The sequence below is a fragment of the Trachemys scripta genome, chromosome 4 (assembly GCF_013100865.1).
Source record: "Trachemys scripta elegans isolate TJP31775 chromosome 4, CAS_Tse_1.0, whole genome shotgun sequence".
NCBI classification, from domain to species: Eukaryota; Metazoa; Chordata; order Testudines; family Emydidae; genus Trachemys; species Trachemys scripta.
In genome coordinates, this window is record NC_048301.1 from 80,255,623 (window position 1) to 80,279,834 (window position 24,212).

Consider the following 24,212-nt stretch of genomic DNA (forward strand, 5'->3'; position numbering starts at 1 on the left):
GGCCTCCGATATAAGGCATTACTTCCATTGATAATAATGGGATCTGCCCAAGGTAATTTATGATAAAGTCATAATTACAATTTGAGACAGGATTTAAATTAACTTGTCACAACTATGAGGTATATCTGCAGTGTTGCTGTAGCTGCGCCAGTTCCAGGATCTCAGAGATACACCCAGCAGTGGAAAAGAGAGACAAAGTGGGTAAAGTGATATTGTTTATTGGACCAACTTCTGTTGATGAGAAAGAGAAGCTTTCAAGCCACACGGAGTTCTTCTTCAGGTCTGAGAAAGGTGATAACTCCTTATCTGTTCCACCTTGTATTTAGCTGTGATAATCTGAGTACTTTTCTCAGACCTGAAGACGAGTTCTGTGTAAGCTTGAAGGCTCGTCCTTTTAGCCAAGAGAAGTTGGTCCAATAAAAAGATATCACTTTACCCACGTTGTCTCTCTAGCTATAAAGCATCTTATTTTCATAATTTAAGGTGAAGGTTTATCACGCAACAACTCTACCTTTACCCACAAGCGAAGAATGACAAATGCAGACCGACACTCATTTCAACATGGTTTCCTCATATAGAAGTTGACCTAATGTGTTACTGTCAAGTGGAACAAATAGTTTTATGAACTTTTCTAATGGGTTTTGTCCACTAAATGTAAAAGCTAAGGTCCCCTAGGAACAAAACAGGAGCAGCGGCAACCACCGGAATACCACCCCCAACCCCGAGCAGCAGCGACCGCTAGAGCGCACGCACACGCGCGCACACACACACACACACACACACCCGCTGAGCACCAGCATCTTGGAGCACCCTTTCTTCCCCAGCACCTACGATTTAGTTAGGGGTATTTTTAGTAAAAGTCATGGACAGGTCACTGGCTGTGACTTTTTGTTTACTGCCCATGACTTTTACTAAAAATATTTGTGAATAAATCGTAGCTTTAGGAAATTTTTTATTTTTTTGGGGGGGGGGGAGGGGGAGGTGGGTCTTGACAACACTTATCAAAATGAACATTCTGAAATCCACTGCAAGGTATGACCCTCAGCAGATCAGAAGAAACTACAGGGCTCTGGGAGTAAGGTGAGGGAGTTGGGAGCACAGGTGGTGTTTTCTTCAATCCTTCCGGTCAAGAGTAGGGGCCTCAGCAGAGACAGATGCATCCTGGAGGTGAATGCCTGGCTGCGAGGATGTCGTCGCCAGGAGGGCTTCGGCTTCCTTAACCACGGGATGCTGTTCCAGGAAGAAGGACCTAAACATAGATGGCGCCACCTATCAAGGAAGGGAAAGACCATATTTGGCTACAGATGGGATAACCTAGTGGGCAGGGCTTTGGAGCTGTGCTCTGGCTCCGCTCCAGCTCCAAGCAAAAACCTGCAGCTCCACTGCTCCGGAGCTGCTCCACGCACCAACTCCGGGTTCCGCTCCAAAGCCCTGCTAGTGAGGAGGGCTTTAAACTAGGTTCGATGGGGACAGGTAACCAAAGCCCACAGGTAAGTCAAAAACATAGAAATCTGGGAGAAGGGGCGGAATCTGGGGGGAGCATGGGCTGTTATTGCAGAAATAAGGGAGAGAAGACAGAATTGGGGGCGGAAATCAAATCAGTATCTTAAATGTCTGTATACTAATCCGAGAAGTATGGGGAATAAGCAGGAAGAACTCAAAATGCTAGTAAATAAACACAACTTTGACATAGTTGGCATCATGGATTCTTGGTGGGATAATATGCATGACTGGAATATTGGTATAGAAGGATACAATTTGCTCAGGAAGGACAGGCGGGAAAAAAAGGGAGGAGGTGTTGCCTTATATATTAAAAATGTATTTCCTTGGACTGAGATAGAAATAGGAGACAGACTTGTTGAAAGTCTCTGGGTAAGGATAAAAGGGGTAAAAAAGCCAAGGGTGATGTCATGGTAGGAGTCTACTACAGACCACCAAACCAGGAAGAAGAGGTGGATGAAGCTTTTTTTAAACAACTAACAAAATCATCCAAACACGGGACTTGGTGGTGATGGGGGAACTTCAACTACCCAGACATCTGTTGGGAAAATAACATAGCAACAATGTATTGGAGACAATTTTTTATTTCAGAAAATGGAGAAAGCTACTAAGGGAGGAGGCTGTTCTAGATTTGATTTTGACAAATAGGAGGAATTGGTTGAGAATTTGAAAGTGGAAGGCAACTTGGGTGACAGTGATCATGAAATGATAGATTTCATGATTCTAAGGAATGGTAGGAGGGAGAACAGCACAATAAAGACAATGGATTTCAAGAAGACAGACTTTAGCAAGCTCAGGAGCTGGTAGGTAAAATCCCATGGGAAGCAAGTCTAAGGGGAAAAACAACTGAAGACAGTTAGTTTTTCAAAGAGACATTAAGGGCACAAGAGCAAACTAGGAAAGATAGGAAGTATTGCAAGAGACCACCCTAGCTTAACCAGGAGATCTTCAATGATCTAAAACTCAAAAAAGAGTCCTACAAAAAGTGGAAACTCGGTCAAATTACAAAGGATGAATATAAACAAACACCACAAGTATGTAGGAACAAAATTTAGAAAAATCAAGACACAAAACGAGCTCAAACTAGCTAGGGACATAAAAAGGAAAAAGAAAACATTCTACAAATACATTAGAAGCAAGAGGAAGACCACAGACAGAGTAGGCCCGTTACTCAATGAGGGGGGAAAACAAAAACAGAAAATGTGAAAATGGCAAAAGGTGCTTAATGACTTCTTTGTTTCCGTTTTCATCAAGAAAGTTGGTGATGACTGGACGTCTAACATAGTGAATGCCAGTGAAAATGAGGAAGGATCAGAGTCTAAAATAGGGACAGAACAAGTCAATAATTACTTAGACAAGTTAGATGTCTTCAAATCACCAGGCCTGATGAAATGCATCCTAGAATACTCAAGGAGCTGACTGAGGAGGTATCTGAGCCATTAGCAATCGTCTTTGAAAAGTCATGGAAGACGGGAGACATTCCATAAGACTGGAAAAGGGCAAATATAGTGCCCATCTATAAAAAAGGAAAATAAGGACAACCTAGGGAATTACAGACCAATCAGGTTAACTTCTAGACCAAGCAAGATAATGGAGCAAATAATTAAGCAATCAATTTGCAAACACCTAGAAGATAATAAGGTGATAAAGAACAGTCAGCATGGATTTGTCAAGAACAAATGGTGTCAAAGCAACCTGATAGCCTTCTTTGACAAGGTAACATGCCTTGTGGATTGGGTGGAAGCAGTAAATGTGGTATATCTTGACTTTAGTAAGGCTTTTGATACTGTCTCGCATGATCTTCTCATAAACAAACTAGGGAAATACAACCTAGATGGAGCTACTATAAGGTGGGTTTATAACTGGTTGGAAAATCATTCCCAGAGAGTAGTTATCAGTGGTTCACATTCATGCTGGAAGGGCATAATGAGTGGGGTCCCACAGGGATTGGTTCTGGGGCCGGTTCTGTTCAATTTCTTCATCAATGATTTAGATAATGGATAGAGAGTACACTTAGGGTAGGTCTACACTTACTTCCTGGTTCGGCGGCAGGCAATCGATCTTCTGGGATCGATTTATCGCATCTTGTCTAGACGCGATAAATCGATCCCGGATTGATCCCGGAAGTGCTCGCTGTCGACGCCAGTACTCCAGCTCGGCGAGAGGAGTACGCGGCATCGACGGAGGAGCCTGCCTGTCGCGTCTGGACCCGCGGTAAGTTCGGACTAAGGTACTTCAAATTCAGCTACATTATTAACGTAGCTGAATTTGCGTACCTTAGTCCGAAGTGGGGGGTTAGTGTGGATCAGGCCTCATAAAGTTTGCGGACGATACCAAACTGGGAGGGGTTGCAAGTGACTTGGAGAATAGGATTAAAATTCAAAATGTTCTGGACAAATTGGAGAAATGGTCTGAAGTAAATAGGATTAAATTAAATAAGGACAAATGCAAAGTACTCCACTTAGGAAGGAACAATCATTTGCAAACATACAAAATGGGAAACGACTGTCTAGGAAGGAGTACTGTGGAAAGGGATCTGGGGATCATAGTGGATCACAAGCTAAATATGAGTCAACAGTGAATGCTCAAATGATCACAGCCACGAACAAGGGATATAATAATTACAATAAAACAAACCACCCCCACCTAGCACCTGGAGAAAATACTGCAAATACTAAAAAATCTGAAATTACTTTGTTGTTGTTGTTTTTTAATCTATCGCTTCAATTAAGACACAATTTCACAGGCTGCAGTGAGCCATGTTTAGCTGGGATTTCACTGCAGAATTTGATGGCTAAGTTATCTTTGCATTTAAAAAAGAGTGCTAAGAGAATGAATGGCACAGACGTACTACATTAATAATTATTTTAAAATCCCAACACCACTAAAGCAGCCTTAAAGACTATTTTAAAACTGCTTTAAGATCATCATTCATGTTCATCTGGGTCATGCCATACACTTGGCTGCAAGAAGCTAAACAGCCATGATATTTCTAAGCCTACTGTACATCTGAGACCTACCTTTGCAGAGGCAGAAATTTCCTGCACTCCCTTGGCAGCAGCATCTTTTATGATTGGTGTAATGAGACCTCGGTCTGTTGCCACAGCAATAGAGATGTCGATAGATTGCAGCTGCCTGGGGCCCTCTCCATCCCAGGTCACATTCACATCTGGCATTTGCTAGAAAAGAGAAACACAAAGAGAGCCAGCTGTTAAAGGAATAATGGTTCAACAATTATTAAAAGGAAACCCCTTTAAAATGCATAGTGATATACAGGCATTCACCAAAGTAATTAATGCAGCACAGAATCCTGTTTGAGAGAACAGGTCACATCTGTCATCAGGACTGCCACAAGCAAGAAAGGGATAATACAAGACTTGCCATGTAACTCTAAGAATAGACCTACTTTATTAGCTAGCATCCATTTAAATCTACACTGTCAGCAAGTGTGAGTGTATGCCGCAGAGATGGAAATTGTGCAGCGGGGGGGCAGCAAGAAATATTTATGAACACTCAGGGTCATTGGGAAACTAATGATATGCTAACAGCAGCCTCCAAATTCCGTTGTTGTTCACAAGTATCACCTTTTGGATGCCTGAAATTCAAGAGACACAAAACAGAGGGTTGTTTTTTTTTGGGGCCAACCATGAAGTAGGGTGAGCCAACATACTGTATTTACATTTTATATGAGAGGGTAGTGAACAGATTAGTAGGATATCTGCATCCCTTTTCCATTTTAAACTTACACCAGGATAATAATGTTGATTGCTTTTGCCCTGCTTGTTTTGGTATCACTATAATCAAAAAAGTTGGTTGAGTTTTAACTGAGTATATTGCAAAAGGCTGAAGTTTATTATCGGTGTTAGGTTCTCTTATCCAAAAAAGCCTCACGCAGACTTCTAGGGACAGATCCAGATTGAAGTTAATTGATTAACGATAACCAATCACAAGTCCTCTTGAGTTTATCAAACACAGCAAGGTAGACACACACACACACACACACACACACACACAAAAAGGAGAGAGAGAGAGAGAGAGAGAGAGATGGATAACTAAGGCAATTGGTAACGGGGTATTTGGCCCTTCATATCTAAGTCACCAGTTTTAAGTAATCCTGAGGGAGGCATAGCTCAGTGGTTTGAGCATTGGCCTACTAAGCCTAGGGTTGTGAGTTCAATCCTTGAGGGGGCCATTTAGGGATCTGGGGAAAAAAAAAAAAAAAAAAAAAAAACACTATCAGGGACTGTACTTGGTCCTGCTAGTGAAGTCAGGGGACTTGTCTCGATGACCTTTCAAGGTCCCTTCCAGTTCTATGAGATAGGTATATCTCCATTTATTATTATAGTGACCATACATATATGAGCTGTAGGCTTGTTCTGTGTCCAGTGCGAAATGAGTTATTAGAAAGTCCAATTCCTAGTGGGGAATGTCTCAGTAAAAATGCCCATCCAATCACTGGCCTAAGAACTGAATTTTCCTCACTCCTTGGTAGTCTAACATCATCATGGGATGAGATACACTGGCAAGTGGTAGCAAGACGGACACCTGGGGGTTTATATGAAGCTTCAGATACTAGTGCTATCATTCTAGCAATTGTAAAACCCAAATAATAAAACAACCTGGAGTTGAAAAGCTGAAACTTTGTATCTTGCTGGCACTTTGATGCAAGATTTTTTTTAAAACTGTTTTGAACATCCAACATTCAGATCTCTACCTTGTCATCCCACAGATGGTACTCCTGGGCTATTTGCATAAGAGAAGAATATGCAAGAAACATTTAAACATTCTCAGATCACCTTCTTATGTGTATGAAGAGAAGAAGAATTAAGATATTGTGATGTATTATTTTATATTCTTAAAGAGGAATACATTTATCAGTCAGGGAAATATAAAAATCTCCTATTAAACCAAGTACTAGTAGTCAAAGTTTTCTGAATTTCAAGTTTTTCATGCAATTTTGTCAAAAATTCTATTTTTGATTAACTATCTCCCATTTGATTAACCATTAGCTAGTTTTGACTAGTTAATAACTGAGCTTATTTCTGACATGCTATATTTTATTATTTCTGAACATTTTAAGTTACTAAAAATCAAATTTGAGTGTGGGTTGTTTTTATTAACATCACAATAGTATAATGGAGTGGGTGTAGTCTTATGATTACTAAATATCTTCCAAAACAATAAATAGCTTTTATGTAACGTACACATAAAATTAGCACATCATTAAAATACTCTATTCAATTTTCCCTCCCCAATTTACATATTTTAATTCACAAATGTCTTCTAGTTATCAACGGCATCAAAACTGGAATAGTAATAGTCTATGTGGCAACTCATTTATAACTGCTCACATACACAATGTACTAAACAAGCTGTTCATCATCATCATTCAGTTATTAGAGATCTTTGAATTTTCTTTAAAAGCCTGGAAGACGACATGTTAACTGCTGATTTTTTAATGCCCAGCAGCAATCTAATCCTTCAGTAAAAGAGCCAAATGCTGGATTAGCAATGACAGTCAACAAAAAACAAAAATGCAAAATCTAATCAACTAAAATTCAGATATTAAGAACAGAAAATCATATTTCCTAAGTTGATTGGTGTAGATCATTCTGTAATAAATGCAGAAATCCCCTTTTAAATAACAAATGAACAACATGCATAATCCTTACACCATATGGTAAAACATACTGAAAAAAAATCAACTGTGAAAGGTACCTGTTCTAGTTGCTTTCAGAGTATAGCTATACTACAGAAGGGAGATGTGATTCCCAGCATGGGCAGACCGACTTGCACTAGTTCACCTTGAACTAGCACACTAAAAATAGCAGAATGGATGTTGTGGCACTGGCAGCAACTTGGGCTAGCCACCCAAGCCCAAGCCTGCCCAATATCTTGCGTCTGGGAATGGATGCCTAGCCTGAGATCCGCCACTGGCACAAGATGTAACATCCACAATGCTATTTTTAGCACACTTTCTTGTGTTGAGCTAAACATAAGTCTGTCTACCTGCCCTGAGAATCACACCTCCAAACTGCAGTGCAGACACACCACCAGGTAGCAGGCTGCACCTGCTAGAAGTATTAACTTCTTCTTAGAAGTTTTTGCGATACAGATCATATAAAAAGAGTTTTTAGAACATTAACACTATTATTTAACTTATTCTTTTATTGATAGAAGAAATGAACAAATAGAAATTGAACACTCCATTTTAGTAAATTGCTGTAGATAGAAACTGTGCTCTATGCTATTTAGCAAACAGACAGTATCCCTAATGTTGGGAACAAATCTGTGGCCCCCTAGAACTTCAAAGTTATCATTGTACTATACATTATGGCCACTCAGAACTTCTTCCAATTCCAAAATCCTGGCCCCCACCATTTAAGCTAAAATAGTCTCTTGATTTCTATACAGTAGGAAAAGCAGTTGCTCATCTACTTTAGGTGTTCAACTTAAACTAAACAAAAATAAATAAATAAATAATAGTATATATACACACACACACCTCCATTATGACTAAACTACAGCAAGTCCATCCTCTATTAGTTATTTGCAGCAACATGCAAATGAAGTACGGAAACCATCCACACATTACTCCCTCCCCCCCATTAAAAACACCCTCCCAATTCTCCTCTTTTCAAATGCTTAGGCAACAAGATGGGCTTTGCAATGTACCCTTAAAGTAATCAGATGTAGGCAATTTTGGACCAAAGAGGCGAGCAAGTTTCCAAGTCAAAGCATTCTCACAGATAATGCTCTACTACTCCTTTGAATTTCACAGAAGAGTCTCTGTACCTGCAGCAATATGGCATAAGGAGAGAGGCAATCTCTCAGGTATATAGATCATAGGTAAGGCTACGATTTTGTCACAGAGGTTGCAGAAGTCATGGAATTGGTGACTTCCAGAGAACTCCGTGACTTCAGCCAGTGGCAGCTGGAAGCTACAGGGTCCCACCACCGTTCCTGAGCCGCCGCAGGGGGACCCTGGAGCTCCCAAGCCGCAGTAGAACAGGAAACCCCGGAGCCCCAAGCCCCAACGGGCAGTAGGGACCCCCGGAAATCTGAGCCAGGGCCCTCACAGCTGCCCCCTTTGTCACAGATATTTTCAGTAAAAGTCACAGACAGGTCACAGGCTTCTGTGACTTTTTTCTTTATTGTCCGTGACCTATCCCTGAATTTTACTAAAAATATTGTTGAGTTACTGCTCTGATGACCGGGAGATCGCTGAGCGATGTTCGGTCGCCGAGTTGATGGCATTCCTTGTGAATTCTCATTTAGAGTGGGCCCTGTGAAGGCCACCATCTTCCACCACATCACTGCAATAAATTTTGCTACTGCTGATGTAGCCATCTGACTCAATCAACTTCAGGTGAAATTGTAGTTGCTGCTCTACACCAGCCATACAAAAGAAGACTAAAAACATGCATGACAAAATCTTAGCCTTAATCATAGGCCATTTAGGGCTTTATTAAGTCAATGCCAACACCTTAAATTCCATGTCAAAAACCAGTACACAGTGCAGATCATGGAGCAATATTACTATGCTCACAATACTTTCATCTAAAAAGAGGTAATGCATAGAAATACAGTTGTACTGTAGTACTAAACAAGCTTTGTCAATACTTTTGTCCCCCTCAAAAAAAGTTTATTCTACAATTATATTATTGAAGGTAAATTATTTACTTACTTTGAGGGTAACTGCTGTTGCTTTGATAATAAAGTCATTTACTGATACTTTAATATCATCTGTAAGAGGAAAAATAAATACAAATATTATGAGTAGTGGTTACCAGTGTAGCTCCAGAAATTACAAACCAGACAATTTCTTGACTGAATATTCCAGTGTTTCAGTCCATTAGTCTTTAGGACTCTTAGAAAGTCATACTGTCACAAATTATTAAATAATTGGGTTACACATAATCACAGCATGTAAGCTCTATATAAAACGAAATAAATTCTAGATACAAAGCACAAGGCTTCTATTACCACAAGGAAAGAACCGTTCAGAAATAGTGTGCTATTAGTCCCACAATAGACAAAGGAGAAAACCTGTAGTCTCTTTACTCCAGTTTATTTGTTTGCATACTGAAGTGTCAGACAATGAGGGAGATGCTAATGGACAAAGCACTGCTTAATACCTACTGGGAGTACTCTCATATAGGAAAAGGAAAAAGGGAAGAGCAGTCAAGATGCCCTAATAAAAGTTAGAGATAAGGGGAAAAAAAAGATTGAATGCTTCACTAGTATTTAAAGCACAAAGGATAAAATTAAACCAGCAGATGTGGATGGAGAGGCAAGCAATTAGGAGAAATGTGATTCATGAACTTTAGAACAATTAGTTTCCATTAATTTAGTTGTATTAGTTGACAAGAAATGTCTATTCTGGGAATAACTTAACTGTTCTCCAAAATTCTTTTAATTGACAGGGAAAATATCACACCACAGAAATATCCAAATGCAAAGACTTATATTATTTTCAAAAAATGACCTACTATGTATTTTAGGATGGAAAAAAAGAAGTGTGTTAAGTTTTTAACCTATGCTGATGAGCAATCTGGTGGCTTAATTATCTTTTTTTTTTGTGGGGTAGGGCGGAAGAACATATTAATGGTTGATCTAGTGCCTTTACAAAAGTGCTGGACTGAGGAGTGGAGAAACCAAAATCCTCTGTCTTCTCCACACAACAGGAACCTCCTGGACATCAAGAAAAACTCTCCCCTCCCACCCGCCCTGCACTCACCTATGTGTCTCAATGGTGTTAACATTAATCTTAACCTCGTGTTAACAGCTGCTAGTGCCAAAATGGAATTCAGTATTAATTGCTTCACAAACCCTGGCCTCCAGGCTAGGACTACCAACAAGATTAGCATAAGCGCTAGTGATGGTATTTGTGGTTTTGAACATCCACCCTCTATGAATTATACTGAAACCTCCAACTCTCATCACAGCCATTACATATGCTTAGTCCTGACATGGACGAGATTAATCATCACATGAGCAATCACTTTTTGTCAGATGAACATAACAGAGGTTGTTTTGTATAAAATACTTAGGTATGACATGAATAAGAGATGTACATGAATTAAGAAGCCATGCACTATTAGTTAACATGTGAGCTCATCTTTTAATTAGTACATTAAATACTGAAGTTCCGATGCAAACCTTAGCAATTGCCTGTATTTTTCATTTTTTCAGGCTATTTCTAATTTTTAAAAAACCCTTTCAAGGCCAAAATTTCACAGGGTTAAACAAAAACACACAATCAGGATCCAATCCCGTAACCATTTATGTGCATATATTTACTCATTTGAGTAGTTCCAATGATTTTAAAACAAGCCTCGTTATGCAATTTAAGTAACTCATATGAGTTAGTGCTTGCTGAATCAGGTCCTGGGCTGAGGGACAGGAATGTATGTTAAAGTTCCAACCTGTCATTTACATCCACGTTTACCTTGCAAAATCCTGGGAATTGTGCATGTAGCTGCGTGAACTTTTTTGTTTGTTTGTTTTTGTTTTTTTGTTGTTGAAAATCTGGCGAAATGGATTCTCTTTTCAAATAGGTTCTAAATAAAGGTTCTTGTTTTGCCCCAAGGGTTTTGAACTGGTGACCACCACTGAAGGAACTTCTGATTTAATGCCCCAGATCCAATTCTGTCTCTACTGTGTTGATTGAGCCTGTGTTGTTTCCAGTCAGTGTGCTGCCAAAATATCATGAAAACAACCATTTCTTGCAAGATTTTGTTCCAAGATGGCAGAACTCTCATGGAAACAAACGATGCTGTTGGTTGGGGTTTTCCAAGTAATTTAAGGGATTCGGAAATTCAGTGGGATTAGATCTCTTTGGTTCCCAGCTGTAAGCTCTAAACCCAAACACCAGCTCTAATTTGACCTTATCTATCAACTAATACAACTCTGAAAACTGCCTTCGCAGCACATTTCGTAATTACTTATTATCAAGCTAGACTAACCCATTTGGATCCACCAGCGGTTATTGCAATTGGACATTGAATGTGGGGGTTGGAAACTACAGTAAGGAGAATAGTGAATAATGAGCAAACTGATTTTGATGAGTGATCTATTAGCAAAATCCTTCCAGAACACTCTTTATAGTGTACTGTATATCCACTCTTTAGACCTCTCCTAGCCGAGAAGAGATGAAATTACTGCAGAATGTGAGAATATTTTTTCCCCTCAAGCACACATACTGTATGTAGGAGGTGGCTATGTGCTACTCTCAGGCTGGGTCTACACTACCCGCCTGAATCGGCGGGTAGAAATCGACCTCTCGGGGATCGATTTATCGCGTCCCATCGGGACGCGACAATCGATTCCCGAATCGATGCTCTTACTCCACCAGCGGAGGTGGGAGTAAGCGCCGTCGACGGGAAGCCGCAGAGGTCGATTTTGCCGCCGTCCTCACAGCGGGGTAAGTCGGCTGCTATGTCGAATTCAGCTACGCTATTCACGTAGCTGAATTTGCGTATCTTAAATCGACTCCCCCCTGTAGTGTAGATGTAGCCTCAGATGGGAACTGGAACTAGAAAAAAAAAAAATCACTGAATCAAGAGAACTTTATCATACAATCCTATCCTTCCAGCTGACACCATGAGCAAAACTTCATTCTTTGCCTTTGACATCATAAAGTAGACCAGATCTCCACTTGACTCATTATAATGGGATAATGATTTGCTTTATAACACTGCATGCAGAATAAATACACAGAAACAGTGCAGAGTTTAAATGGAGAAAGAATATCAGTCACTTAGAACTCCAAACTTTAGACAATGTTGATATGTCAAAACGTCAAGATAATTTATGGAGATCATGTTAAAAATAAACATTTTTGTAACAATACTTTGGAAGTCTTTAGGACTAAAATGGGAAGACATTTTCTTTTGCTAGAATGGCTTACAGTGAATTAATTACTAAAAAAATCTGTAGCTTGGTATATTTAATGTAATATTTAGTTTACATTTATATATCTTTTTTTCCAGAAAGTTACCAAGGTACTTTGCAAACTATAGTATATATTATACATGCAGGAATTGTTCCACATACTAATGAAATGTAGCCACCTCTGGAGTACAACCTAGCTGCTTTCTAACAAGGTGTACGTGGGCAATACTAAACAGTTTATGACAAGAATAAAAGGTATTCAGGTATCTAACTAAATCTGTAGGAAGAATGGCTAAAAAGAGACCATGTCAAGATTTACAAAGAGATTTTCAAAGGTATATATGGTACAATGGCACTTCATTGCCATTGACAGTCGATGGGAATTAGGTGCCTGACTACCATGTGTTCCTTTGAAATCTCACATCTTGTCTCATTCTAAATTTCCGCAGTTTTGGTACAGTGAGCAAGTTAATTTTAGTTCAGTGTTAATTACAATATTAAATTAAAGCTTTGGAGGAGCAACTCTATACATGGATTAGAATATAGTAATATAAACGAGCCTATTAATAAAGAGTAACACACACACACACGTACAGTACACACTAGCTTACGTCTTATGTAGAAATCTACTGTTGGTCTAAAGATAAAGAAAAACAATCCTGTATATTCAAATTTCATTGTTCCTTTTTATGTTCCGTGATGCATAAACTGGCAGAATCACAAGGATTACCCGTATTCAACTGTGAACCAGAACCTCACCATTCTACAATGACCCTTGGGGCCTTTTACTACAAGGATTACCAAGGTGAAGGCATCTGCAAATGCTGAAATTCTGATAGCAGCAGCAAAGCAGGCAGCAGCTCTCAATGCATGGGTCAGCAGTCTATAGTGTTTAACAACCAAACCAAACCCAATATTAATGATTTAGCCCAAAGAGAGAGAGTGAACTTGAGAGGAATGGTGCATATTGCTTAGACAGAAGGATTGCTTCCCTTCCCCCTACTCCAGAGTGTGGAAAAAGTCGTTGACTATATTTGCACTACATTACTTGCAGAGTGTTTAGGAGGAGGCTGTGATAACTAGATACAATCAGTAGTGTGTGGCAGGAGAGGCATAGCTGCTGATACAGAATAGTGTAACTTCACAATAACTATGGCATCATCCTGAAGGCATGTCTGAGATTTTTTTAGGGTATTAAATACATTATCAAAAAAGCTACAGCTTGCTGGACTAGTCTATTGTCATAGTAACTGCTGGCTCCTGAATAGCCAAGGCAGCATAAATACTTCAATTCAGCACTTGATACATGTGTTTGAAAACATTTCTCAAACAGGGGAAATTAAGCAGCATCTCTATAATTAAGAGATATTTGCTTAACTATAACTAGTGAATTTGGGGGCTATATCCTAGTCTCCTTTTGTCCACATAACTAATCTACAGTATTTATCATCATGGGTAGCATCTTCCCAAAAGAGAGCCAGGATTGTATTCTAATAGCTGGGATGTTGCAGATGAATACTGAGCTACATTGGCAGAGGTGTGTATGAGACACAAGCTTGTCCACAGGTTTCAGAGTAGCAGCCGTGTTAGTCTGTATCCGCAAAAAGAAGAACAGGAGTACTTGTGGCACCTTAGAGACTAACAAATTTATTAGAGCATAAGCTTTCGTGGACTACAGTGTACTGTACTGTAGTCCACGAAAGCTTATGCTCTAATAAATTTGTTAGTCTCTAAGGTGCCACAAGTACTCCTGTTCTTCTTTAAGTTTGTCCACATTACTCCTGGCCGAGCCAGAAATGTCAGTGTCCGTTTCCCTTAGTGCGAAGGCATAGTAAAATATACTTCATCTTTTAACCAAGACCATCTTAGTTGTGTATATTCATAACAAATCAGAATAATAAAAGCTCTCTGTCTAGGGGATGCTGGATTCTCTTGCCTCCTGGACAGCAGCTTCCTAGTCATTTGTTAGAAACCACCATCCTAAAACCAAATTAAAAAGGAATCACAACTCAATTTTCAGAACACAACTCAATTTTCATTTAAGGACATTCTGGCTCCTTCCTCCACCCTCACACACACACCTCCACTTCATGCAACACTTAGGAATCCACACAAGGGATAAATAAGTGAATTTTTAAAGGCGCCCACTCCAAACGCAAGTGAATCATTTTATAAAGACAAGATAATTTTGTGAGTAGAACCCATTCCATTTCCTCCTATGACCTTTAGTGGTTTGAAATCAACACAAACTCTCTTTGATGATAGCCTGTGAGTAAGATTTCATCTGAGGGGAAAAAAACAAAAGGAAAATACTCTAGGTACTCCAGCAGTTAAAAAGTAGTCAGTCAGTGACAGCAGGATCAGACTATATGCCATCAGAATTTGGGAAATCTGCATATAACAGCTAAATTTCCCCTGGAACTTTACTAAAGAGGAAAGGTAGTGTGGTCTAGTCACTAAGGCACAAGACTACGAGTCCATAATTTTTGAGTTCTAGTCCCAGCTCTGTGCCTTTGTCACCTCTGTGCCTCAATTTCCATATCTGTAAAATGGAAGAACAACTCACTCACAGGTTGTAGTGTGAGAAATAGCAAGTGGTTATGCAATGCTTTAAAAAAAATGTAATCCCCTTGATTAGTTTTAGAGTATGTCATATCAAGAGGTCTATGCACACACCCCCAACATGGGAGAGGCTTTTAAAAAAAAAAAAAAAGGTGAAAAATCTAGCTTAAGTTGCTGAAGTTTATATTAAATTATTTTTAGACTTAAGTTGTTTTTCTTAGACTAACTGAGAAGAAAAAAGGAAGCTGTGGGCACATGCCAGGTAAAATATAGAGCAAAACAAGATGGCGGGGGTCAACCTTCTTCACAGATTCCAAAGGCAGAAGGCACCGGTTAGAATTTAGACATGATCAGGTATAACTGTAGTGACCTGTCCTTCTCCTAAAGGAGGTAACCCCACCTCTTGTTTTGCTCTATATTTATATAAAGGTAACTTTGGAAAGTCCAAAGGCATCCACATGACAACTCACTCACAAAGAAATTTAAACTAGACCTTGATTATTCCTTTTTGCTATTGCAGTGTGATTGTATCAAAGCTGATTAACTTTGCAGTAAAGGCCAAGCATTCAGTAAATCAAAATCCTTTTATCATCATGCACTGGCATCTGGATGACCCCATTGGTGTGAAATATTTTTAGCACAGGACTATATTAAGCTTTGAATGGGAAGAGATGCCATACATGGGGAAAGCTATGTTTTTCATTTTAGACAAAAATCTCTCCCCAGCTGCACATAGATTACTATGCACACAGACTGGGGATTGCTAGGCACCCTTTCCCCAAAGACAAGAAAATTGCTTATTCGTTTTGGTGTTGGCCTTGTTGTACAGAACACTTACCTATGGGAACATGAAAACTACTGAAAACCTGGGGGTTGTGTCTAGAACAACTAGAATTCTTTCTTTAAAAAAAAACTGGTTAGAAAAATTCAGGATGAAAAAAGGCAAAACAAAGAGACACTGCAACAGATAAATTGTAGAATTAGTCAAATCATGAGGCAATTTAGTGATGAATAATTTATTTGATGATGAACCAATTGTTGACTGTTATTCTACCTGTTCTGTTTGGTGGGTAATTTAAATATTTGAGATTGAAATAGTCATAGGAAAAAGTTCAATATTCATTAAACTATCTGCAATTAATAATGTGATATAGTTACTTGTCAAAATTTTACCCAAAGTCCAATTTTTTAAAAAAAGGGTCTTAAGCTCTTAGGAGTTTAACTCTCATTGAAAATCAATGGGACCTATGATCTTAAGTCATTTAGGTACTTGTGAAAATTTTACTCCAGACCTAATACATGCTTATTTTAAAATGATATATACTCAGTTTGCATTTATTACTGATATACTTAGTGATTATTTAAATATTTGTGTGTGTGTGTGTGTGTGTGTGTGTGTGTGTCTGTGTCTGTGTCTCTCTATATATATACACACACCCCTCTATGTTTAAAAGAGCAGTTTGTTCCACAGCTGAATATTGCACACCTGTCTGGGGAAAAAGGTCACTTACGGACCTTGTCACTATCCAGCTAAATGCAATTATGAGACTTGTAGCTGAAGTCCACTCTGCTGCCTTGGCTTCCAGTTCTTGCAAACCTCTTTCCTCAAGTTATGCAGTGAAAGATGGCTACATTGCTTTCCCATACTCAGGCGCTCACTAGCCAAAAGCTCTCACTCCATGACAACCTTGTTTACCTGCCTCACACTCACCTTAAGACCTGCCAACCATCCTCACAGAACATGCAACAGGACAGGCTCTGATGTAAAAACAGCAAACACTCCATAGATGATTCCACCATCAAACTGCCTGTTTTCTTGCTCTGCCAAAGACACTGGATGACATCAATTGTACTAGGATTTTATGTGGAAGATGCACTCACCCGATGCACAAATGACGAATGAAGGATTCACCACAGTGTGAATGCAGAAACCTCCACACCATAGAACACATTGTGAACAAGTGCCCATCTTTTCATTTCCAGGAGGGATAGCAAAGGTGCACGCTGCATCTCCTGAAGCCCTCAAACTTTCTGTTAACTTGTAAATGTTGCTATTTCCATAGCATTCAGTGCATAGGATGGACAGGGCTCAAGGAACAGATCGGGCTTTTGTAGTGAAGAGACTGTTGTCTGTAGGACCCTTGTTTATTTGTTGCAGAATGAGGCAGGGGATTGCAAGAATAAGGCTGGTCTTGTGGTTTAGGCAGTTGAATGCCACACTGCAGAACTGGTTTTGATCCCTGACTCTGCCACAGAGTACTTGTATGATGCTGGGTAAGTCACTTAAACCAAACTTTTCACAGGCAACAACATGTTCCTCATTTTCTGAGTTCCCAATTTGATACCTTGGGTCTGTTCTACCAAAGTTCTCGCACTCACAAGTGCAATAGAGAGCTTTAATATACTAAGTTCTCTGAAAAAAATGACTATAGATAAATTTAGAGGGGGTTGGGGAAAACACAGAGCATGTGATTCTCCTGGGAAACAATTTAAAGGGCTACAGACAGGGGATTATAAAAGACCTGCATTATGTAGCTCTGCAGCAGATGGCTGAGAGTGGGAGGGAGTTCAGTGATGGGACCAGAATCACTGCCTGCTAGGTGATCTACTGTGTTCCTTGGAAGCAGTATTCCCAACATCTTCCCACCTCCTAGAGATTTCCTCATGACTAGCTCCTCTCCTTGTTAGCTCTCCCATGTTAATCTGCTCTCCCAAACCTCAACCTGTAGACCCTCTTAGGGTTGTTACTATTGGGAAAGCAGCGGAAGCCACAGCTTCTGCTCCCAGCTTCACCCCGCCCTTCCGATGACACAGGACAGGGTCCAATTCTGCTCTGACTTAAATCAACAGCAGTTTTGCCATCTACCACTTCAAAAGGAGCAGGAGCAGAACAACATACAACTCCTAGAGGGGTGACGTTTTTACCTAGAAAAAGAGAAGACTCCAACTAGCAGAAGAACAGCACTTTGAGATGCTCAGCTGAAAATACAATATGCTACACACACACTCTAAGTGCTGAGACTTTATTTAAGATTCAAAAAATCCCTGTGAGATGAATAGCCCAATTCCATCAGGTGCCGAGGATCCTCTATTTCCATAGACTTTAATAGGAATCACTCAGCAATATTCAGGATTGGACCCAAAGTAATTCACTGTGTGACACTGGACAAGTTGACAGAGTTTGGAATAGATAGTCCTGCTCCCAGTGCTCTGCTCCAAACCCTTCAGTAAGATAGCTCAACTTATACAGCAGGACAAAAAAGTGTACATTTCATGAGATAGTAGTGAATGCTGAGCTCAAATGACTTTATATTTGATGGCTGAAGAAAATTCCATTGGGATTATTGCCCATTGCCCCAAAAACCATTTTGATTGGAACAGAACTACAGTTTAGAAGAGACTAATGCCGAAAAAATCTTTTAGGATGGTGAAAATAAATGGAATTTCCATGAATAATCTGCCATTAGAGGAAAGAAAACAGAGCACATATTGAAATGGAAGAATTACAGAACAGCTCACGTGCATTTTCTTTAAAACTCATGGCTTTTTAAGCCAATGTTAATGGTAGAGGGAGGACATATTGAAAGCTCTAGAAAAACTATACGTCTGAAACTTAGTTTTAAATTACTATGCTGGATTCTGTACAATCTCTATAGAAAATGTTCTAAACTATGTGCTAGATGACAAGGAAATAAAGTATTCAGCCATTTCCACAAGGAACCATGAAACAAAAATTATGATCTCGCTTCATGAATGATTCAATGCTTACAATAAATTCAGAAAGACTTTGTCACAAATAAAGCTATATATAAATCCAAATATCATAGAATCTTTCAATCAAAAGTTCCTGCTCACAAGGGCCTTTTCTGTTTGCATTCTAGCACTAAATTTACAAAAGTAATGCACACAGGGTTTGAGTCACACGACACCCTGCCCCAAATCTAAAATGCAATGCTATGTGGGCAGATGAACTGGTGTAAATTGGGGCATCTCCCACTGAAGTCAAATGAACAATATTACAAAACAGTTCACATGCTAAATCTATACATGAATTAGGCCTGGTCCACACTAACCCCCCACTTTGAACTAAGATACGCAACTTCAGCTACGTTAATAAGCAGGAGAACCGGCGTCGACGGCGAGCACTTCCGGGATCGATCCGGGATCAATTTATCCCGTCTAGACAAGACGTGATAAATCGATCCCAGAAGATGGATTGCTTACCGCCGGACCTGGAGGTAAGTATAGACGTACCCTTAGTCTCGTATTTATACATTGATGGATGACCCATGATGGGACTATGTTAATGATTTGTCTAGATGATTGTTCGGAGTAAAGAAAGTTTGTTGGTTTCTCACAATGCAGTTGTTACAACTGAAAGATGTTTCAACAAACTGAGGACAGAATATCATTCAAGTGGTATCATTTCCAGTTGGATCAGAGGCACCCAGTCTGTATTATTTTCTTTAGACTCCTTATTTACAACAAGTCTAATGTGTTTGGGGAGAAGGATAGCTCAGTGGTTTGAGCATTGGCCTGCTAAATCCAGGGTTGAGAGTTCACTTCTTGAGGGGGCCAGTTAGGGATCTGGGGCAAAAATCTGTCTGGGGATTGGTCCTGCTTTGAGCAGCGGGGTGGACTAGATGACCTCCTGAGGTCCCTTCCAACCCTGGTATTCTATGAAGCTTTCAAGTGAAGGGCAGACAGTTCATAAAATAGAACAAGCAAGCTTTGATGGGCTTGTCTTCCTGAGCTCACTGTGGGACAAAAGGTTTACTGCAGTTCTACTGAGATAACGCTTCCAGTGCACTAATGAAAAAGATGTAAAGTGTACTGCTACATAACACCACAATGGCATCACAGGAGCAAAGAAAGGGATTCTTTCTTCCCTAAATCCATTAAGACAGGCAGTTAGTAGCACCCTCCTTTGCTCTGGTAGACAGCCCTGTATTTTGTGGAGTTGTTTACAAACAGCATGAAATTCATCTGGGTACAAAGAAAAATCATCAACACGTGAAGATGTGTAACTAAAACACTGAAGTGATAAGACTCTTTAGACTAGAGGGTATTAGCAGGGATTAAGAAGAACAGGAGTACTTGTGGCACCTTAGAGACTAACAAATTTATTAGAGCATAAGCTTTCGTGGACTACAGCCCACTTCTTCGGATGCATATAGCAGGGATTAAGGCTCACTTTAGTAAGTAATGGGCCTGAGGCAAGACAGGTGAGTGGTATGTTAAAGTTTGTTTATTGTTCTGGCCTAAAATCCTCTTGATATTTAAGTGGCATGTACCGCGTTTTTCTGTCAAGTGGGTATCTTTACTTTCTCAATGAATTATGTATATTTGTGGCCAAACTGGTACATTTTCTCATATTCAGTGCATCTTTTCAGCTATTAGACTGCTCTGCTGAGCTTGGTATTTTGATCATTGTGAAGAAGTGCTGAGGCATATATTTTTTGAGGAAATTAACTTGATTCCATTACTTGCATTTCTGTGCATTGGATTTTACTGTATTTATTGCTCCATTTTGCTGTTTCTGTTTTCCCTAGGACTTGATGCATGATTCAGTTTCATATCTTGTTTCCAGTGGTGAGGTCCTTGGGTTTTATTCTCCAAAAATAGGATGATGTATTAACCAGATTACAGGTTAGATTCGCCCCCAGTTTACCTGCCATGATGTCTCCCTGCACTAGCTGATGTTAATTCACCTAGTACAAGATAGGTTCACCCACCAGGAAGGGCGGGGCTGTTTTTTCAATGTGGCCCTGTCTTGTGAATTCTGCTGGAGGAGCACAGCTTTACAATCAGGTGAAGGCTGGCGAGGGGATGCATTTAATCAGTACCACTGGCTGCACCATCTCCTGAATCAGCAATATCACTCTGGCAGGCATTGTGCAGTCAAAGGTCCTCGCCAGGGTTGCCACTTTGGAAGCTAAGCTATCACTTTCCTTGGCTGAATCTGGTCCTACAAGTTTTTAAGCCATGATGATGATGATGATGGTAAACACAGCCGGAAAGCTTTAAGACAAAATGCAAATGCTGTATATAGCTTCTTTGGATTTATAAACCTCCCTCTCATACGTAGCAGCATGTCAATATGTGTAGCACGATGTGATGGAGAGCGTACAGATATTAAAACTGGCTCAACAACAGTTGAGAACATATATACATCCGACACAAATGATCAAAGAAAACCAATCAAAACATTCCATTCAGAAATCACATCAGAAACCTGTTGATTATCTATATACTTTCTTGTGCAAAACAAAGGTCAATATTCACACATATCTCCAGAAAAATCCTTGAAGAACAAAGCTGTATCTTCCTAAAACTTAATATACACCATTCATTTAAAAAAAAAAAATTATGACATGCTAAAGACTAATTTTTCTTTTGATGTAAAAGAAATGACATTCAGAATTCTAATCCTAATTCACTAACAAACTTGGCTCAGCCTAATATTTACTTACATAAACTTGATTTGTGAGAGTTCTTGAACACATTTAAAAAAAATTAAGAAGAGCTGAGCTTTGCTGCTGGGTTTATGAAGTCTACAGTTCTGTGCGGGAGAAAAATGAGATTTCACAGCGATCTGGTCCAAAATTAGATTTGCAAAGTGACAAAGATAGATCTGTGTCCCTAGATTATCTGAATTTTATACACTGATAAATTAATTTTAAGTGATTACATGTGCCTTCCATCAACATAATTTACTAGATTCATCAAAAGGAGAACCAGTCATTGTTTTCCCAATTATTTTAAAGCATTTTCTCCCTAAAAAAATGAAAAGTAATAAATGTGATTATAATTCATGGAAGTGAGAGATTCAGATATTATTGGTTTAAATTAGACAGAGGACTGTCCACTGAGCGGGAGAATAGACTTTTAAGTCCTCTGCAGGGATGCAAGACAGACACTAATGTAATGACATTTTATGTACAGAAAAGATATCGCTAGGGCAGGAATGAATCTTGCACATCATTGTGGAGAAAATGTCACATTTTGGGGGAGACTAAGGAAAATTTTCCAGAGCAGGTTGATTAAGAATTATGGCAAGTGTTTGCAACTACTGAGGGATTTACAATGTTAGAATAAATCCTTAAGAGATAGATTAGTGAGCAGAAGGCAGGTCAAAGGTGCATGGTAAATTTATTTATCACATGACTCCACAGTTTACCAGACTGGTTTCATCTTCATGTAGGTGGTATATGAACTTATTAAAATGAATAATTAATCAGAACTAGTCCTTTAAATAGAACACAGTAAAGAATGTGATCGAATAATAAAGCATTATGTTACAGAACAGAAGAGAAGCTTTGCCTCAGGCTAAAGTTTCTACTTGGCTAAGCCAGAAGATAGAATTCTTCTTAAATAAATAAATAAATAAATAAAGATTTATTAAAGAGCAGTATGTCTTGGATCATGATAAACCTGTAGCCTCTCTAGTACGACATTATGGCATACTGAGTTTTATATTTGGTTTGAGCTAGTTAGTCTGGAGACTTCAAGGTCTGATGGAAACAGTTTAGATATTTTTCACATTTCTAGTAACAGCATTTAACAAATAGATTGTATTATGGTGGTATTCTCTCTTTAGATCAGGGGTCGCCAACGTTCGGCACGCGGCTCGCCAGGGTAAGCACCCTAGCAGGCCAGGCCAGTTTATTTACCTGCTGACGCGGCAGGTTCGGCCGATTGTGGCACCCACTCGCCGTGGTTCACTGTCTCGGGCCAATGGGGTCGGCGGGAAGCGGCGCGGGCCGAGGGATGTGCTGGCCGCGGCTTCCCGCCGCCCCCATTGGCCCGGGATGGCAAACTGCAGCCAGTGGGGGCCGCGATCGGCCGAACCTGCCGCGTCAGCAGGTAAATAAACTGGCCCGGCCCGCTAGGGTGCTTACCCTGGCGAGCCGCATGCCGAATGTTGCCGACCCCTGCTTTAGATCTTATAAGTGGCTGTAATAACAAATACTCCTTATAATATCCTCAGTTCTGTATCTGAGGGCAACTAAAAATATCGGATATATTCACAAACAACAATGCAACTGTTAACATTAGGTACAATAAGGGAAGATTTCTGAGTAGATAAAAATCCCTATATTTAAGTGGCTGCTTAAATTTTTCCTCTGCCACAAGTACAATGGGTTCCTTCGTACCCACAAACAGTGACTAAAGTCAGCTAATATAATAGCTAGTTTCTTCAAAGGCAATGAAAACTCCCAAGTCTACATAGTTCACCAAATATAAAGAATACAACTTCACTTGGGTTCCAACTTGATCCTGGACAACAGAAGTTCTTAAAAAAATGTCTTTGCACCTTGAATAGAGCTGAGATAGCACTCTCGAGTAGGATGGATTTACAAATTTCAGTATTTTGAAACAGTAGGATTTTGTTTGTCAGGCCCCAATTCAGCAGAGTACTAGAATCTGTATATTTAATAAAGGCGATAGAAAATACAGTGTCATCAAAATCGAAAATGTTTTGCAGCAATGTGTCAATTTAGATTAAATCTTTGATGGAAACATTTGAAAATAGTCATTTAGACTATTTCCTTTGGATTTATTTAAACTTTTCTATTATTACATTTTTATATATTTAATTTTATATTATAATGTTTCAGCATAAAATGAAACTATTAGTTTCCAAATTGAAGTTTTTCCAAACGGTCAGAATTTTCCGCAGGACAGAAATTCCATTTTCTGACATGCTTAAAGTAAATACTAGAGCTAATGCATAAATCACACTGAATTCAAGGTAAGATCTCCTAGTTCATGTTAAAACTACAAATTGCCTCATCTTCCTTGGGATTTTACCTCGTTAGTTACCATGTGCTAACTAACATGAATTAAGAACACACTTTTTTTTCCCCTATTGAAGACATAGCCACACAAAGCTTTTAGTCATACTGGATTACCTTTCATTTCTCAGTAGCTTCATCAGCTTTAGGCTACCAAAACCCAGGCTTCCAGTAGTGTAAGTTGTGGGAAAGGGCATGTGTGTATTTTTCCAATAGGATTTCCCACAACATACTTGTGACGTTATTAATATGAACTGGGACCATATAGATCATTGTTGCAACCAAGGTCCTGTAGTGGCACCAAATCTTGTATAAAGTGGGTCAAATAAGGTGTCTAAGACAAGGTTATGATTATATCTGTATGCATGCATCATTTTTGTATTTAAAGTTATAAGTATTGGCTCTATACTGTCTGTATTTCAAACTTGTGCTATGCTTCTGGGTAACACCCCAGAC

The 24,212-nt window shown here is 39.4% G+C and overlaps 1 protein-coding gene across 2 annotated transcripts in view; it reads right to left on the reverse strand.

The window, feature by feature from the left end:
- The window catches only part of PDHX (pyruvate dehydrogenase complex component X), a 107,012-nt gene that overhangs the window by 16,033 nt on the left and 66,767 nt on the right, over window positions 1-24,212 (reverse strand). For both annotated transcript variants that reach the window (XM_034769692.1, XM_034769693.1), the window contains exons 8-9: window positions 9,188-9,246; window positions 4,521-4,679 (exon numbers count right to left, since the gene is read on the reverse strand). In XM_034769692.1, coding sequence (XP_034625583.1) covers window positions 4,521-4,679; window positions 9,188-9,246 — 218 coding nt within the window. The remainder of the gene's footprint in view (window positions 1-4,520; window positions 4,680-9,187; window positions 9,247-24,212) is intronic.